The sequence below is a fragment of the Trachemys scripta genome, chromosome 2 (assembly GCF_013100865.1).
Source record: "Trachemys scripta elegans isolate TJP31775 chromosome 2, CAS_Tse_1.0, whole genome shotgun sequence".
Classification (NCBI taxonomy): domain Eukaryota; kingdom Metazoa; phylum Chordata; order Testudines; family Emydidae; genus Trachemys; species Trachemys scripta.
In genome coordinates, this window is record NC_048299.1 from 243,487,388 (window position 1) to 243,505,727 (window position 18,340).

The window sequence follows — 18,340 nt, forward strand, 5'->3', positions numbered from 1 at the left end:
GGGATTTTGGGGAAGGGGCGGAGTTGGGTGGGGCCGGGGTGGGGCGGGGCCGGGGCCCCGTGGAGTGTCCTCCTTTTGGAGGCTCAAAATATGGTAACCCTAGGCATGATCAGCTTGGCAGTTGCACACAACAAAGGAGAGCAGATAGAAGTGTGCTCACCAAACTGGACAATCAGGAAAAGGCATTTCAAAAATTCACAGGGGTTTTAAAGGAGTGGGGGCTTGTGATATACATGACCTCTGGGCAATGGAGTTAACAACTGTGACCAGAGCGGTCAGTGTTGGGCATTGTGGGACAGCTGCTGGAGGACTAGTTAGGGTCAACATAGGTAATGCAGTGTCTACATTTGCACTGTATTGACCTTCATACATCAACCTTGGCTCAACGCTGCTCGGGGAGCTGGTTCTACTATGTTCACATAAAGGGGCATTTACATCAGTGGGAGACAAATTTAAGCATAGACAGAAGTGCAGCTAGGTGGACTAATTTTGTAGTGTAAACCAGGCTTCAGTGCAGGAGACGGGACTAGGTGATCTACTGAGGTTCCTTCCAGTCCTACATTTCTATGACGCAGCTCCTCTGGTGTGGAACCCAGCACGCTTGCATCAAAGCAGATGCATCAGGAGAGATTCTTAAGGCGTATATAGAACTTGCACACAGGTGAAGCAGCTATCTTTCCTTAGTACCTAAGCACTATGAAAGCCAGGAGCAAGAGGTAGTATTAATATTTCTCTAATTGTAAACTCACATAGAGTAAAACTAAGGAAATAGCCTCTTTTGGAACACGATTAAATGTCTTTCATCTTCACAAAAAATGTGTGTTTTGGTATGTGCTTTCATGTACCAGTATCATTTTTAACAGCAGTCTGGATTGCTGCTATTTTTATAATTGTACATAGCATTGTGATTATATTCAGGACTTTACAGGACAGGTGTTCCTAGAGGAACACAGGAACAAAGAGACCAATCTTGCAAACATTTCCAAGCATAATGTTTATTACCAGGAGTACAATTGTGAATTATGGGATTCTTTTCAGTGACTTCAGTGGGCTTTGGATCAGCCCTTCAGTTTGGTAGTATTTTCATTCCCAAACACTTTACTTCATGGTTCACATTAAACAGACTTATAAAATAAAACAATCCATCAACTTTTCTACTTCCTCTTTTCTAAGCCAAACTGTGTGTGTCACTGCTGAGCAGTACCAGGCACTCCTCCTCCCCAAAGTGTTGATGTTACTTCTGATGGCTGGGGAAAGAAAAAGTATGGGGATCAAAGCAAAGTCTTGCACATTTTTACTAATAGGCCACCAGATCAGCTGCTTCCCACAGTTTTATTAACTGTCTGTCACATGGAAGTTAGTGCCATTTAAGAAGCATGATGTTTTGTTCAGTAATCAGCATACTTAGCTTGTATTCTTTAACCTCTCTCTCCACAGGAATAAACTTCTGTGCTTTGGGTAAACATGGCTGTGAACAGGAATGTGTTAACACAGAAGACTCTTTTGTGTGCAGATGTCATAGTGGATACACCCTAAACCGTGATGGCAAAACGTGCAGAAGTGAGTGTTTCACACAAACTGCAGCAATTAGTTCTTGCATTGGGCTGAGTTTTGAAAAGAACAAGGAAACTCTCCAGGGGCCCTTCTGGGATCTTTTAGAGCTATGTAAGCTGCTGCAACTGTAAAGTCCAACAAGAGCCAGCTCTAGTGAGGTAATGTTGGTAAAATGCCTGCATATGTCCACCCCGTGGAGAACAAGTGTATCGTCTTATAACATTTTTATAACAGGAATTGTTTATTTAACAGGAGTGCCTGACATATTTTGAAGTTAGGGTGACCAGATAGCAAGTGTAAAAAATCTGGACAGAGAGTGGGGGACGGGGCGTAATAGGCACCTATGTAAGAAAAAGCCCCAAATATCTGGACTGTCCCTATAAAATCGGGACATCTGGTCACCCTATTTGAAGTGCTTGTTAAAAATACAACCAATTTTAGCTGAAATTTAGACAGTTTACACACCTAATACTAATGATTTTTCCCCTCAAAGGTTGGTTTATTTTTTTTCTTCTGAAGTCTATCTGATATAAATACATCCCTTGCTATATGGTAATGAGAATACTGCTAAAGGAATGATATTCTACCAAAAATCATGCCAACCCTGTATATTTGCAATCACTTAGTTGTCAAAAGATATTGTTTTCCCAGAACCATTTTGCATATTTAAATCAGCACTTTAAAAATGCAGAGAGCTGCAATTTTTCTTGATTTACTTACGCCATTTGGAAAAAAGTACCCAAAGACTTGTATAATTAAGAAAATGATTATCTTCAATGATCAAAAGAAAATGTTGATGGATTCTGCAGCAAACAAGAAAACTTTGATACATTGTAATAAAAGTAAATTATACAACTTGGTTTGATTTTCAGAGGGGCAGGTGCTTGGCTCTTTCTGAAAACTGGGCCCCTTTGAGGTGTCACAAATAGGGCACTCCACAATTGAGGCAACCCAATTTACTGGTCGCTTTTGAAAATCTTGGCCCTTTTCTCTTTTTTAGCACTACAGTTTTTATTTTTGCAGATTTAGGTATCAAAACATGTTGACCTAAATTTATAGTTACCGTAGTTCCAGAAGCCTGGTGATGGGCAGATTTGTGATTACTTTGTTACTTGAAAGAACATAAGGAAAGATTTAGTGTGAGAAGCTAGAATGTTTAGGTTTTAAAAGTGATATTAATAATACATATTACAATGGGCATCTCTTCTTTGTAACAGATGATGGTGATCTGAGAATGTAATTTGCCAAATAGGATAGTGGTTTGTTTAGTTTAGTTGTTTCGCATTTCTCTTGTACAACAGCCCCAAAGCACAGCTCCACTTATGATGATGTAAACTTATGGAAAAAAGGAGAATGTGCCAACTGGAACTTCTTGTAACTAGTAGAAAACTTCAATCTCGGCTTCACTTGTTCAGGCCAACAGTATTTGTAACTATGTCTGATGTTAAATCGGGCAGATTCCTGTGTGTGTGTGTGTGTGTGTGTGTGTGTATATATATATATATAATGCAATTATATATATATATATAATGCAATTTAAAAAAAAAATCTCACACAATATTATTCATCTTAGCAAATGGATATGGCTATGACTAATAATCCAGTAAATTTTTGCATCTGTAAATGCTCTGCAGAATTGAGACATAATAGACAACATTTATATTGGGTAACACTGACTTCAGTCAAGTTGAGCTAGGGTGAATTTCACCCATGTGACTAAGAATAGTGAAGAATGTCCAATCTAAAATGTTAAGGGGGAAGTTTGCTATAAAAATCTTTTAAGATTTTTTTCTTGCTAAAATGCTTTGCTCTGTACTTTTACAAAATCAGTAAAGTTAAACTACACATTCACGCAAGCACATATCTTGCTTTATGAACTATCAACCATACCTCTCAATTGTCTCTTTTTAGGAGACACAGTGCAGACTTTAAACTCAAATTCACACATATATTTGGTTTTTAAAGAGACCATTTCCATCACAAATACAGAATCAATAAAATGCAAAGTGGTTACATTAAGTCCCCTACACTCTCCATTTTTAAGTGTCCCATTGTGACGGGGTTGGGACTCACCACCGTGGCGCCTCCCGCTGGTTGCTCCGGGAATTAGCTCAGTCCATGGGGCGTGCCCTCTGCTGGTGGTGTCCCATCCATCATCTGTTCTCTGCTGGTGTCCGGACCCGCGTTGCTCTCTGCTAGGAGGCGTCCTTTTCAGGCCACTGCCCTCCGGCAGTGCCCCCTAGTCCATCCTCACCCCTTTCCGGGGGGACCGCGGGGGGGGGGGGTTAACAGCAGTCTTTCACTTCGCCACAGCTGCAGTGGCCAACCACACCCCAAAGTCTAACCCCTTCCATCAGGGGTCTGGTGCAGTCCGCTATGGCCACTTCCAACAGCCAGGTGCAATACAAGGGGTAAGGGGGGGACCCAGGCCCACCTTCTACTCTGAGTCTTGGCCCAGGGGCCCTCTGGCAGCAGCTGCCCTGACCTCCTTCACTCCCCTTGTCCGTCTCTCCTCCCTGGGCCGCTTCCCCTTCGGCCCCTTTGCACCTTGTGGGCCCTTCTATCAGGGTCTGCAACCTGGCAGGTACTGGGCTGGAGTTCTCTTCTGCTCCCCCGAGCCTGCCCAGCACTGCGCTGTCCCAGGTGCTGGTCTCCTCGCTCAGGAGACAGACTTTCCCCTCTGAAGATCTGGGAGAGACTCCCTGCTGCTCTCCTGTGCAGCCTTTATATAGGGCCCAGCCTAGCCCTGATTGGCTGGCTCTAATCTCAGCCCTCATTGGCTCTCAGTAGGCCTTTCCCTGATTGGCTGCTGGCCTGCGCAGCTACTCTGGCCTACTCTAGTCCCCTTTCGCATGGGGGTGGGGCAGTCGCCCCACCACACCCATATTTTGGCGTTAGCAGATAGAACCTAGCAGCAAAAGAATATTTTTAAATTACTGTATCTGTCAGTTTAAACAGAATTTACTCATAATCCTTTAATTGTTGTGGAATAAGTTGAAACTCATAAATGATTAACACTCATATTTACTGGCTGAGAAAAACACGTGGTGAACAAAGAAAAGATTTCTGTGTGTGAAAAAGAGAGCATGGCCTTGTGGTTAAGGCACAACACTATTAGGATTCCTGGGTTCTCTATTCCCAACTCTGTTGCAGATTCCCTGTGTGATTATGGGCAAGTCGTAACCTTTCCGTGCCTTACATTCATTGTCTGTAACATAGGGATAATAAATACTTACCTCACTGAGCTGTTATAAGGATAAATTAACTCATGTTTCTCAAATGGATCCTTAGATGGGATAGCTATATAAGTGCAAACGTTTATGGGGTTTTTTTTTCTTGATAATCATATGTACAAAGATTCTCTAGCACGTAGTACCATGTCATGGTTTTGGTCTTTAACTCTCTAATGTGTTTTCTTAATTCCTAACATAACCCATTAGGAGTGGATCACTGTGCTGAGAACAACCATGGCTGTGAGCAGCTGTGCCTGAACACAGGCAACTCATATATCTGTCAGTGTTCTGAAGGATTCATCATTAATGAAGACCTAAAAACCTGCACACGTAAGTTTCTTGATAATTTCTTTGATCAGAATTAAAGTGGAGGGAAGCAAATAAACACTAGGAACATAAAACTGATACACTTTATCAGACCCAAGGTCTATGTAATCCAGTATTGGGTCTCTGACAGTGGCCAGTACTAGATGCTTTAGAGAAAGAAGCGAGAACCCTGCAGTAGACAGATGTGGGGTAATCTGTCCCCCACATTAGGTCTCATCCTGGTCTATAATAGTTAGAGATTGACATAAGCTCTAAAACATGAGGCTTGATATCCCTTACAAAAAAATTTTATTATCATTAATTGTGACAACTCTGAATAATTTGACTCTTGTTATGTTCTTGCCCTCAATGACTGCCAGTGGCAGAGAGTTCCACAGTTTTATTACTTATTGTACAAAAAAGTATTTCCTTTTAGTGATTTTTTAATTTTCCACATTTTAATTTTATTTAATGTCCCCTTGCTCTTGTGTTATGAGATAGGGAGAACAGAAGTGCTTGAACTGTCTTCTCTATACACCATTCATTATTTTATATACTTTAATCTTGTTCCCTCTTATTCGTCTCCTTTCTAAGGTGACAGTCCCAATCTTTTCAATGTCTCTTTATCTGAGAGTTTTTCTAGGCCTTTGATCTTTCTTGTTGCCCTTTTCTGAATCTCCTTTAGTTCTGCAATAGCCTTTTTGAGATGACATGACCAGTACTGCACACAGTATTACAGATGATGGCACACAGTTAATTTATATAATAGCATTACAATAGTCTCCGTATTATTCACCATCCCGTTCCTTACGCGCTGTAACATTTGTTAGCTTTTTAGACCACAGCTATGTATTGACGTCTACAGTGACGCCCAGGTCACTTTCTTGAGTTAATTTAGTACCCTGTAAAGTGTACAAATTTTTAAGGACTTTGATTTTTTTCCTGCAATGTTCATTATTTTGCATTTAGCTACACTGAATTTCATTTGGCATCATATTGCCCATTCACCTAGCTTGTTTTGGTCTTTCAGAAGTTCCGCACAGGCCTCTCTGGTCCTGACTAACCTAAATAACTAAGTAATCTGCATTTTGGCTACCTCACCATCTACCCCCTTTTACAGATAATTAGTAAATATATTAAACAACCTTGACACACCCTGCTGCTAACCTTTTGCCTTGATGAAAATTTACCATTTAATCCTTCTCTTTGCTTTCTGTTTCCTAGCCACTTTTTTATCCAAGACAATATATTTGCTTCTCACCCAATGACTAAGAACTCCTAGTAACTTTAAGAAAAGCAGAGACAATAGCTTATTCTGCGTCAAACTGTGCTTCCAGTTGAGCAGCTGAGACTGTAAATTTGAAGTAGCTCAAATTGAAAGTCGTTTTTTCTGCCGTTGCTGAGCGTGTACGTTGTCATATAAGGAGTGCGCTGAATCTTCAAATTGTGCTTGAATTCTGCATTTTTAAAATGCATGGAATAATGAGAACAAATTCTGAGTACTCATAGACACATAGGCACCAACTCCATGGATGAGCCGGGGCTGGAGCACCCATGGAAAAAAACTAGTGTGTGCTCAGCACCCCACCAGCCACAGCTGTTTGGTGGTGCCTCCAGTAGCTAATCAGGGGCATCACCAAATAGCTGTTCGGCCACACCGACGAACAGCTGATCGGCAGCCACCTCCAAACAGCTGTTTGGCAGATTGGGGAGGGACTTGGGGGAGGGCATAGAGTGGCAGGTGGGCATGCAGGGGCCTCGGGGAGGGGGTGGAGCAGGGGTGGGAAGAGACAGGGTGGGGGGGGGGCTGGGGGGGTGGGGGGGGGGGGGGGGGGGGTGGGAAGAGGCGGGGGGGGGGGGGGTCTGTGGAGTAGGGGTGGAGTGGAGTGGGGTCTCTGGCCGGAGCAGGAGTAGAGCACCCCCAGAGCAAACTAGAAGTTGGCACCTGTGCATGGACAGTTACAGGAAGATGGAATTAGAAATAGAAGACTGGCCAATGAAATTACAAAGGCTGGGGTTTTCAAAAGAGTCTAAGGAAGTTAGGCGCATAAGTCAATGAAATTTGGGCACCTAACTCCCTTCAGGTTCCTTTGAAAACCCCAGCTGAACTATTAATAAAAGACTGTACAGACCATAGAAATATAGTTACAAGAGTCTATGCTCCCCAAGTATCTTCACGCCCCATATATGTACAAAAAATCCTCCCATTCCTGGTTGTCGATACATATTTATAGATTTTTAAGGCCAAAAAGGACCATTATGATCATCTAGTCAGGCATCCTACACAACATAGGCTATGCTATCCATCATCCACAAAATACAGGTATGTACAAAGCCCTCCAAAGAACATGCATCATCACTCTCCATTAAATATGTATCTTCCAACAAAGACCACGTCCCCTAAGAGATCTGCAGTCAGGTGTTCCTGTGTTCTGAGAGACCAAATAAGTGTTTCCTGGGAAAATCTGTTTTCAGTGCTCTTGCTCCATGTGCCTTCCCTCCCAGACACACCTCTTCAGCTCCTGGGCTCCGGGATCTCTCTACAGGTAGGTCAGTGACCGATAGCAGACTGCATTGCAGACAGCAACTTAGTGTCCATCTTCAGGCTGCAGCTCTAAAATCTCTTTGGTGGGGAAGGCCTCTGTCTCATTTACCCTTCACTCGGGATCTCTGGTTGTCTGTTCTTCTCTCCTGCTGGCAGGGAGGAAGATGTTACTGGGCATTCTTATCCTGTCCTCTTTGCTGTTGAAGAGGAGGGTTTTGGTGAGTGATCTATTGTAGATATTATTCTAAAGCCAGCCAGCTCATTGGCCCTTTTCACATATTTTGTGCTGCTGCTTTCATCATCTTCTACCCCTCTTGCATGTGTGGACACACGTACCAATCAATGGACCCTATGCTCTGGAAGCCCTGCGTGTGGATGAACACATTATGTTAAGTGACTTTCTTCTTTATTCAGGAACTTAAAGTCCTAGGTAGAGATGTCACTAATGCAGCTTTCATAGGAGCCCCAATACATCAGAAATTAAACTTGCCCTAGCAATGTTTCTATTCTTAATATAGCTAATGAGAGTTAAGATTCACTCCAGTTTAATAGAGTTAGTAGGGTAAATTGCCCGCTCTAGTGTAAAAATCTGCAGAAGGGGCCAATGAGAAAGGAAAACTCAGTGAATTTTGCCTTGCTGACTCTTCCTGGAATTATCCCCACTGACTAGAGGAGTTTGGCAGGCCTCACCATCGATTTTGGCAGCACTCTACTAGCCCCTCCCCATCTCCCCAAGCCGTTGATTGCATGGACAACTCCTGACTCTGCTGCTTTCCCTGCCATTGGGCAATAAAGTTTCAGCAAGAGTCAAACTGCCATTGGCAAGGTCCCCCTGCAACCGCACAGCTGCAGTCACAGAGAGGATCCAGGGGAAGATAATTCAAATCAGAGGGTGGAAACGCCTTTGCTCCACCCTCTCCTGCCCCCTGAAGTCCACAGAGATCCATCCACCCCTACAGAAGAGGGGTAACTAATGCTACCAGGACAGAACTCCTGCCTTCTGGGCAGAAAGAGGAGAGGGATGGCTCCACTGCTTCTAGCGGAACCAATGGATATAGGGAAGCAGCTGAGTTGCTGTTTTAAGAGTTGTATCAATTTTCCAATGGAAAGTCCTGTTTCCTTGGTAGTAGAAAAGATGTTTTTAAACTCTGGTGATTTAGTTTCCTCCAGGTATTACTTGGATTCCCATCAGAAGCATTAAAGCTATACAGTGATTCCTGGACTCCTCTGGACACTGAATTTGATCCCTCTTGAGTATTTCCTCTACTTGCCAATTTACCCCACTCTGCACACCTATCTGGGAACAGACTTTGTTCTGCTCCTGAGCTCCAGCCGACCCTGTTAAAATCACATGGGCAATCTTTTTAGATTATCATAAAATATTTTTGGGTCTTTCAGATAACTGTTAAATGAGCAGCTGAATAGATGTGTTTAATATATATCACTTCTGAATCAAGAGACTGCTGTCATATATACCGGGAACACCCTAGTGATAAACTGGCTTCTGCTCTGACTTCTAGCAACAATAGCAAATGGAACTCCATATGCAGCAAAGCTCACACACAGCTGAACAGAATGCCAAGTATGGAACTCTGAGAGCACTAGGTCTCATGTTAAAGAAAAGAAAATCCGTAGGAAAGTCAAGACGACAAATGTAACTGAATTAAAATGATTTGTGTCAATTATTGTTCAGCATCAAAGCTCACATGATCTAATCCAGAATCCATTGAAGTCAATGAGATAAGGTACACTGAGAGTTCTGGGATTCACCCACCTCATGCTTTCACATCGAGTATGTACACAGAATCATCAATGAAAGGTGAATGTTTAGAAGAAAACCTCTGTTGTTTTGATACCTTGTGGTTGTAACTGTGTATTATATGCATCATTAGCAAAATATCTTTATAGTTTATTCAAAAAATATTGAAGTATCTGGACTCTTTTCTGAGCTATTACAAACAGAAAGATAGCTTTTCTCATCTCTGCCCACAGGGTTCACTCTAAATCATACCTAAAATCTCCTTTCTTGTTTCTTAAAGGTATATTTATTTTTGATAAAGAACTGAATTATTGTTCAAACAATACAGTATTTGCTTGTTCAGATGCCATTCAGCTGTGTTAGAGATGACCAGCTGCGAATTCATGAATTTTTAACTTCTTTTTATAACTACAATCATTTGCAGGAGTGGACTATTGTGCACTGAGTGACCCTGGTTGTGAACATTTGTGTGTAAACAGTGAAAAATCTTATACTTGTCAGTGCTTTGAAGGATATGAGCTTCGTGATGATGGGAAAACTTGTAAACGTAAGTTTTTATCAGACCAAGTGACATGGCACCATATCTTTTGTTGCCTGCATCTATACAGTATAAAATCAGTATGTGCAATGTAAATGAGTAGCTCTGAAACTGGACTCTGGGACTGAAACTGGGGACCAAAGGTACATTAGTACAGAATTGTATTTTGCAACAGGCAACAGTAATTTTCTCCACAAATTAGGTTAAAAAGATTAAAATTTCTACGGCCTCTCTCCTTGTACTGCAGCCAAGGAGCTCACAATATGAATGGCGTTTCCATTTCTTTGCCCTGCTTGTGTGACAAAGAACGTTAAAAAGGGATTGCATAATTTGGGCAAGACTGTAATGAAATCTGAAAAAATCATTGCAAAATTTTCTTCAGTATTACAGCCCTCTCTACTTCTCAGTCATTGTATCTTACTTCTTTAAAAGTCACCTAGATATAATGTGTATAGTAATGTAATTGTATTCCCATTTGTTTGAGGTCTAATCCATTAAACTGATTCTCATCTGATGTTAAAAAGCATGTTATTAGGAAAGCTTTTAAAAAACTCAGATACTACAGCTGTGGTGGGCAATCTGTGACCCGCAGCCCGTCAGGGTAATCTGCTGGCGGGCCGCCAGACTTTTTGTTTACATTTGCATGGCCACCCGCAGCTCCCGGTGGCCACGGTTCACCATTCCCAGCCAATGGGAGCTGCGGGAAGTGGCGGTCAGGTGAACCGTGGCCACTGGGAGCTGCGGGCAGCCGTGCAAATGTAAACAAATGGTCTGGCGGCCTGCCAGCGGATTACCCTAACGGGCTGATGGACCGCAGGTTGCCCACCACTGTACTACTGTGATAAATTAAATCGATAATATTATTTACTGTTTGTATTAAACCACAATCAGAATTGGAGCCCCATTGTGCTAAACTATGCAAACATATAGAAAGACATGCTCCCTTCCCTAAAGTATATACAACCTGAGGACTTGATCCTGCAAGAAGTTACGTGCAAGCGGACTCCTACACTGGCATTGAGCTCTGTGATGGAGTGTTCACCCCACACTTGCCCTGAAAGGGTTAATGTAGGCCAAGTTGAGGAGCGGGGCCATTTAACCAGACAGGCTACAGCTGAATAATCCCCTGATGGGATGAGGAGGAAGAAGCTGGATGAGGTTTATAAAGACAGGAAGCTGATAGCAGAGGAGGCTGTGGGGAAGTAGTCTGCAGTCATTCCCTGGGAGAAGGGAGGTGTGTTTGGGGTCACAACGGCAAGCAGCCTACAGTTACTCCCTGGGAGAAGGGATTTTTGGCTGGAAAACCCAGAGAGGAGGGAGAGCCAGAAAGGATAGGAAGGGCTTAGGAAAAGCAGCAAGGAATAGGATAGTGCAGACCTTGGCTGCTGATGAGAGGATCCCTGAACTGGAAGCCAGATTAGAGGGCGGGCCCCGGTTTCCCCAAAGCCACTGGGGAAGTGGCACAGACCAGACAGTGGAGCGCAGACTGCCTGAGACAGTTTGCCCTGAAAGACTTTGATACCTGCAAGGGGAAGAGCACAGTGAGCTGGCCAGAGGGCCAAGTCACAAAGTGGAAGCTGTAGCTCCTGGAGAGAGAGCAGCAACGGAGCGTGCAACAAGCTACCAGAGGCGTGTGCAGCCGCTGGAAGGTGCTAATCCCAGAATGGCCAGGAGGAAGTACCCTAATGGTGAGTGGATCCCCTGACAAGCTCTGTGCAGGACTTAAAACAAGCTGGAACAAGGGAGTATAACAGAGAGAGAAAAGGGGAAGGAAAATGAGCATAACAAAGATATTTAGTACATGATTGTTTAGCTTTTAATTTTTGTTTTGTTTTAAATACAGTATAAGTCATAGCTAAAATTAAATGAAATATCAGTAGTCCTCACTGGCCATCTGCCTACCCATTATCAGCTGACGATTTCCTGTGGGCATCACAGCACATAATACAACAGATCATTTACACCAACCTTAAACCCCACATAAGCTGAGCTTTTGTAACCCTATTTTATTACAAAAAAACAAATATCTATTTAACCACATAGGCAAAAAGCCTGGGTGTTCTGAGTTTCAGCAGGTATTTTTGCTTGATGGTAGTAAGATGACGATAAATATCTTGTTTTCCACAGGAAAAGCTGGATTGAAATGTAAATAACTTGACAGTTCAAAATCTTCTTACTCCTTAGAGGCCAGTGACCCAGGGCTGGATTTTTTTAAAGGTATTTAGGTGCTAACCTAGGGGATTTTCAAAAGCACTATACCTAGCTCCTCAGTGGCATTTAGGCACTTAATTCCCCTTGGTTTCAGTGAGAGTTAGACATGTAGGTACTTTTGAAAATCTCACTAGGGGCCTACCTGCATCTTTAGGCCCCTAAACAACTTTGAAAATCTAGCCCCTAGTTACTATGCTTTCTGATTTTTTTCCCCTTAATAAAAAGACCATGGATTAAGAGGAGGAGGAAGATGTGCTTGCTTGTTAAAAACAAAAGATGAAAGAGTCAGAGGTTGTTGGAAATACATTGCTGGATTCCACTGAGCAAACACATGAAAGATTTATGAGCTGCAGGGCTCTTTCACTGGAAAACTAAGACCTTTTAACCTTTGCATTTATAAAAATTTTAACTAGCAAACTTTCTTTTCTGTCTAAATTATTCTCAGATAAAGACCTCTGCAAATCAGTTGACCATGGTTGTGAACATGTTTGTGTTAATAGTGACAATTCATACATCTGCAAATCCCGTAAGGGATTTGCACTGCAGGAAGATGGGAAAACGTGCAGAAGTAAGTACCCTGATTTTTGCCATACATTTGTGTGTGCAGCAGGCAAAGAAAGAAAGAACTTCATTGCTCTTTTACTGAAAGAATGTCCCTAGTAAACTGTATTAAATATCTAATCTATCCTCAGATAAAGACCTCTGCAAATCAGTTGACCATGGTTGTGAACATGTTTGTGTTAATATGGACAATTCCTACATCTGCAAGTGCCGTAAGGGATTTGCACTGCGGGAGGATGGGAAAACGTGCAGAAGTAAGTAGTCTGATCTCTAATGGAAGATTATCCTTGTAATGTTTGTATTTGTAGAAGTGTTTTAACTAGCGAACTCTCTCAACTATTCTCAGATAAGGATGTCTGCAAATCATTTGACCATGGTTGTGAACATATTTGTGTTAATAATGACAATTCCTACATCTGTAAGTGCCAGGAGGGATTTGTACTGAGAGAGGATGGGAAAACGTGCAGAAGTAAGTAGATTGATCTTTACTGTACATTTGTTTCTTCAGCAGACAAAAAGAGAAGGAACTTCATTGCTCTCTTTCTGGAAGATTGTCCTTGTAATTTTTGCATTTATTGATATGTTTTAACTAGCAAACTATATTAAATATTTTAACTATTCCCAGATAAGAACGTCTGCAAATCAGTCAACCATGGTTGTGAACATGTTTGTGTAAATAATGATAATTCATACACCTGTCAGTGCCATGAGGGATTTGTGCTAAGAGAGGATGGGAAAACATGCAGAAGTAAGTAGCTTGATCTTTGAAGTACATTTATGTCTACGGAGGACAAAAAAAGAAGGAATTTCATTGCTTTCTTACTTGAGAAATATCTGTCTAATCTTTTATAAATGCAAAGTAGTTCTAACCAGCCAACTCTCAACTGTTCTCAGATAAAGATCTCTGTAAGTCCATTGACCATGGCTGTGAACAGGTTTGTGTTAATGATGACGTTTCATACACCTGCCAGTGCCATGAGGGGTTCATACTAAGAAAGGATGGGAAAACATGCAGAAGTAAGTAGCCTGATATTTACTGTACACTTCATGCTGATATCACTACATGAGAGAATGAAAATCTTAAGTGCCCTTTCCTTGGAAGATTGTCCTTGTAATTTTTGCATTTATAAAATATTAAATATCTAATCTGTTCCCAGATAAGGATGCCTGCAAATCAGTTGACCCTGGCTGTGAACATATTTGCGTTAATACTGACGGTTCATACATCTGCAAGTGCCATGAGGGATTTGTACTGAGAGAGGATGGGAAAACATGTAGAAGTAAGTAACCTGATATTTCATGGCAGATTGTCCTTGTAATCCCATTTATAAAAGCATTTTAACTAGCAACTCTCTCTCAGATAAAGACCTCTGCAAAACGGTTGATCATGGCTGTGAACATATTTGCATTAATAATGACCATTCCTACGTCTGCAAGTGCCATGAGGGATTTGTACTACAAGAAGATGGGAAAATGTGCAGAAGTAAGTAACTGATCCTTACTGTACATTTCGTTCATTGAGCAACTGCTTGTTTGATTTTAAAATGAACTGATCCAGCATTCCGTCTTCAAAAATCATATCAAATTTGAGGTTGAACCACTTAACCTGAAGATTTTGGAAGCAAAAGCTATTAAGAAAGTAAGAATGATTGTCCTTGTAAGCCAGCGAGTATAGCAATCATTCTTTCCACACATCAGGAAAAGAGCCAAAAGTAAAAATCAAGTTGCCAAGGAACTTGCACTTTAATTAGGTTCATGTACCATAGGGTTGCATTTCTTGATTTAAAAGAACATCGGGCTTAACTTTCCTGTCTTTTAACATGAAAAGCCTTGACCATTGTCCCATTTATCAATGTTTTCCTAAATTAGATTGTTAGGTGTTTGGGACAGAAACTCCGCCCCCCTCCTTCCCTTCCACCATTCTATGAACTACCATGTACATTTCTACTACTATATAAAGTCCTAGGAACTTCTGCAGTGTTCAGTCCATCAAAGCTGCATGACCCAGCCTGGCTCCGCAACAAAGGATGTCCATTCTAATCTTAGGTTGGGCGACCTGTCCCCCAAAGGGCAATATAATGCTCATGGACCTGCCCAAACCTTCTCACTGCCTAGGACCATGGGTCATGGATTAATCCCTGCTTGGACTGCAGAACTTAACGAAGGAGAAGCAGGATCAGTGGAGTTCTGTTTGAGGGAATGGGAAACTCCCACTGCCAAGGACAGTCAAGTAGGGTGACCAGATGTCCCAATTTTATAGGGAGAGTCCCGATTTTTGGGTCTTTTTCTCACATAGGCACCTATTACCCCACTCCCCCCCCCCCCACACACACACACATCTCTTGTCTCGATTTTTGACACTTGCTATCTGGTCAGCCTACAGCCAAGCATCCCCATTCCTCAGTTCTTTCATGCACCAGGATGATGATCACCTTCAGGATGCAGTGTGCAATCAGCCTAAACAGTGGTAAGAAAGTTACAGACCCTTTCCTGTAATGTGAGTAGGGCCCCAAACTGGGGCCTGTGACAAAAAATAGACACTTTTTAGAAGTCTCTTATAAAGCATAGGCAAGTAGCCTTGCTGACCTCTGTCAATGGAAGAATGCTGCAAAATATACAAAAGACCTCTTGGCTCTTTCCTACAGATACGTTAGGCTGCAATAATCAATTACTGTCTAAACATATATGGATGTTGGCTTTTAAGTTTTATTTACATGTAAAGAATAATAAATATTTTAAATTGCTTAGAGAAAAGGAACAGGATAATGGCATCTGGAATGTAAACATAGCTGTATCCCAGTATGTATTTGTATTTTGAGAAACTAAGCCAAGTTGCAGACTGGATTTATTACTAGTTGATATTAACATATTAGTTTAAGTTTGTTATTGTTACTATGAAAAGCATAGCTAAACTGGGCACATGGTCAGCTAACCAGAGCTTAGTATTTTCGTACACTATATAAACCTTTTCTTTAGAATACCTAGCAAAGGAGAGAGAAAAATCTCCATCTAATTTGAATATTGTCGATCATGAATTATAACTAGGAAAGTACACACTGATCTTGACACCAGTAAAAGTTATAAATCAAAGTTAATTTTGGGTGGTCAGAGGAGACATTGCAAGTCCGAAAGAAATAAAGGTGCAAATCCTCCAGTCCCTGCTCAGTCACATTTCCCTTAGAAGTTGGTGAGAATTTTGACTGAGTGAATACAGGAGAATTTGGCCTAATGTTAACTAGACAAAAGTGTTCTTTTTTCTGACCATGGTTATAGCAGTGATGAGGTTGGAGCTAGCAACATTTGATTTATCTTAAAGTTCCTTCAGTGTTAGGAAGCAATTAGGGAGAAAAACCTAAAGTTTCAGATGAGGGGATGATAAAAAAGAAAGCACAAATATATTTTGTTTTTAGTAAGATTTGCAACACAGAGGAAAACTTCCGAATAAGGTCAAATGTTTGGTGGTAATTCATTTCTTACAAAACTGACAAATACATATCTGAATGCAGCACAATTAGTACATTCATATCAAGGCTTTCTTTGGCACTGATCAGAGTAATCTTTCTAAACACCTATCTAAATACATTAATAAATTTAGCATCACAACACACCTGTGAAGTACAGGTGTATTATTATCTCCATTTTACAAATAAGGAACTGAGGCACAGAGAGATTAAAGGCTCAATCCTGTAAAGTTCTGAGCACTGCTTCTGATCCAGCCAAAGCACTTAAGTACATGAATACTCCCATATGTGTAACTTTAAGCACACAAAGCCAATAGGACTATCCGTGCTCCTCAGACTAGATGATCACAATGATCCTTTCTGGCCTTGGAATCTATGATTCTAAGTGTTTTGCTGGATTGGAGTTAAAATTTTCAGTACCTTGCAGGGTGAAGCTCCTAAGTGTCTTGCTTAAGGACACAGAGGAAGTCTGTGGCAGAGGGGCTTTCTACACCTATACAACAGGTAAACCCATCAGGTACAGGCCTTGCTGGGGATACAGTAGCATCACTACCTATGGTCTGCCTCCTCTAGGCCCACTGGTTCACTCCCAGCAGGATTAGCCCACATCATATTCCTCACTGCCTTTGGCTAAAATTATGGCTACCTCCTGTGTGTGTAGGCTACTGTGAAATGTGCCGCCTTCTCCTCCCCACCCTTAGTCCTCCCCAGCATACCTATCATCATATTGTGGCCCTTAATCTTCAAAGTGAGGTATTATTATTTACTAAATTCTTCAGAACTGTAGCTGCCCTTGAACTGGACTAGGCATAAGGGAACATTTCTTAAAGTATAGGCAGTTGTTTCATTCATATGTACCACCTATTAGCATGGTACATGTTGTTAGCGCTTGAACTTAGGTCAAGTGATGAATATAATGGGAAAATATAATTGGTGAAGGGAGAAATTTTATTTTAAAAGACAGTAGGCAAAGACAGATCTGACCCACCTCAAGGAACCAGCTTGCAACACCGTCCTTCAGAAATGTAAACTGTTTCTTAGGCCTGGTCCCCACTAAGCCCCCACTTCGGACTAAGGTACACAAATTCAGCTACGTTAATAACGTAGCTGAATTCGAAGTACCTTAGTCCGAACTTACCGTGGGTCCAGACGCGGCAGGAAGGCTCCCCCGTCGATGCCGCATACTCCTCTCGCCGAGCTGGAGTACTGGTGTCGACGGCGAGCACTTCCGGGATCGATCCCAGAACATCAATTGCCTGCCGCCGGACCCTCCGGTAAGTGAAGACGTACCCTTAGTGTCTGAAATTTGCTTTCTGATTCCACTTCCAGGTCTCTGTACTCTGATTGCTTTAAGATTAGAGATAGACAATGATAATAAAAAAAAAAAATGCCGGCTGAGATCTCGCCTGTGCAGTCCATTCCATTTTTTAACATTTGAATTAAAACATAGCAAATAAGAACCCCTTCTCTTGAACCCCAGGGGGAGAGACTGAGTAGTGATTTAGATATGACTGGTTCCCTCTAGTGTTGTATGGTAAAAGTGTGGTTTTGTCTTCCTTTTAGAAATTAATCTTTCCAAATGCTTCTTGCTTGTATCATTTTTAATCCAATGTAGACTGTATGGTAAAAATAAAAGGTATCCTGATTGTTTGGCATTTTGAAGTTATTTACCATGATTACATGAACAGACTGTTTATGCTGGTACCAAGTTTTGTTTTGTTTATAAGATAAACTAATTCCAAAAATTCCTTAAATGTGCTTCTTTCTCACAGTAAAGCATAGTAACTGCTTTGTTGAACTGTGGAGAACCGGTCCTACTTCATGACAGAAACTGTGTATCATCCACTGCTTTCTACTAACCTGTGAATTGCATATGTGCTGTGTGTGTATGAGAGATTGATATAGAATACAGGTATATATCCATACAATATACCCCCAAACACATACACTTTGCAATATATTTGCTCATTTTAGCTGACCATTTCCATTTTTGTCTCTAGAGTTTTCTGTTTAATGGATCTAATGGATTGGAATAAATTTGAAACAGGTTTTACATTAAATTTTTGGAGTTTTTTTTAATCCTTTGCAAAAAGTACAATCCTTAGTTTATTGTTCCTTATCAGATGGCTTGGGCATTAACTCAAATCCAAGAGACTGGGAGTTAAAATCCTA

The 18,340-nt window shown here is 41.5% G+C and overlaps 1 protein-coding gene and 1 long non-coding RNA gene across 8 annotated transcripts in view; one reads left to right on the forward strand and one right to left on the reverse strand.

The window, feature by feature from the left end:
• Positions 1-18,340, forward strand: part of MATN2 (matrilin 2) — a 103,754-nt gene that overhangs the window by 69,536 nt on the left and 15,878 nt on the right. For 2 of the 7 annotated variants that reach the window (XM_034763346.1, XM_034763345.1), the window contains exons 8-17: positions 1,438-1,560; positions 4,995-5,117; positions 9,822-9,944; positions 12,592-12,714; positions 12,839-12,961; positions 13,054-13,176; positions 13,333-13,455; positions 13,602-13,724; positions 13,865-13,987; positions 14,068-14,190. In XM_034763346.1, the coding sequence (XP_034619237.1) occupies positions 1,438-1,560; positions 4,995-5,117; positions 9,822-9,944; positions 12,592-12,714; positions 12,839-12,961; positions 13,054-13,176; positions 13,333-13,455; positions 13,602-13,724; positions 13,865-13,987; positions 14,068-14,190 (1,230 nt within the window). The remainder of the gene's footprint in view (positions 1-1,437; positions 1,561-4,994; positions 5,118-9,821; positions 9,945-12,591; positions 12,715-12,838; positions 12,962-13,053; positions 13,177-13,332; positions 13,456-13,601; positions 13,725-13,864; positions 13,988-14,067; positions 14,191-18,340) is intronic. The other 5 variants (XM_034763350.1, XM_034763349.1, XM_034763348.1 and 2 more) reach the window with 5 other exon arrangements.
• LOC117873692 lies at positions 976-17,199 on the reverse strand. Its single transcript, XR_004644783.1, has 2 exons — positions 17,157-17,199; positions 976-1,247 (listed from the first exon to the last, which is right to left on the reverse strand). It is a non-coding gene; the product is annotated as an uncharacterized LOC117873692 (long non-coding RNA).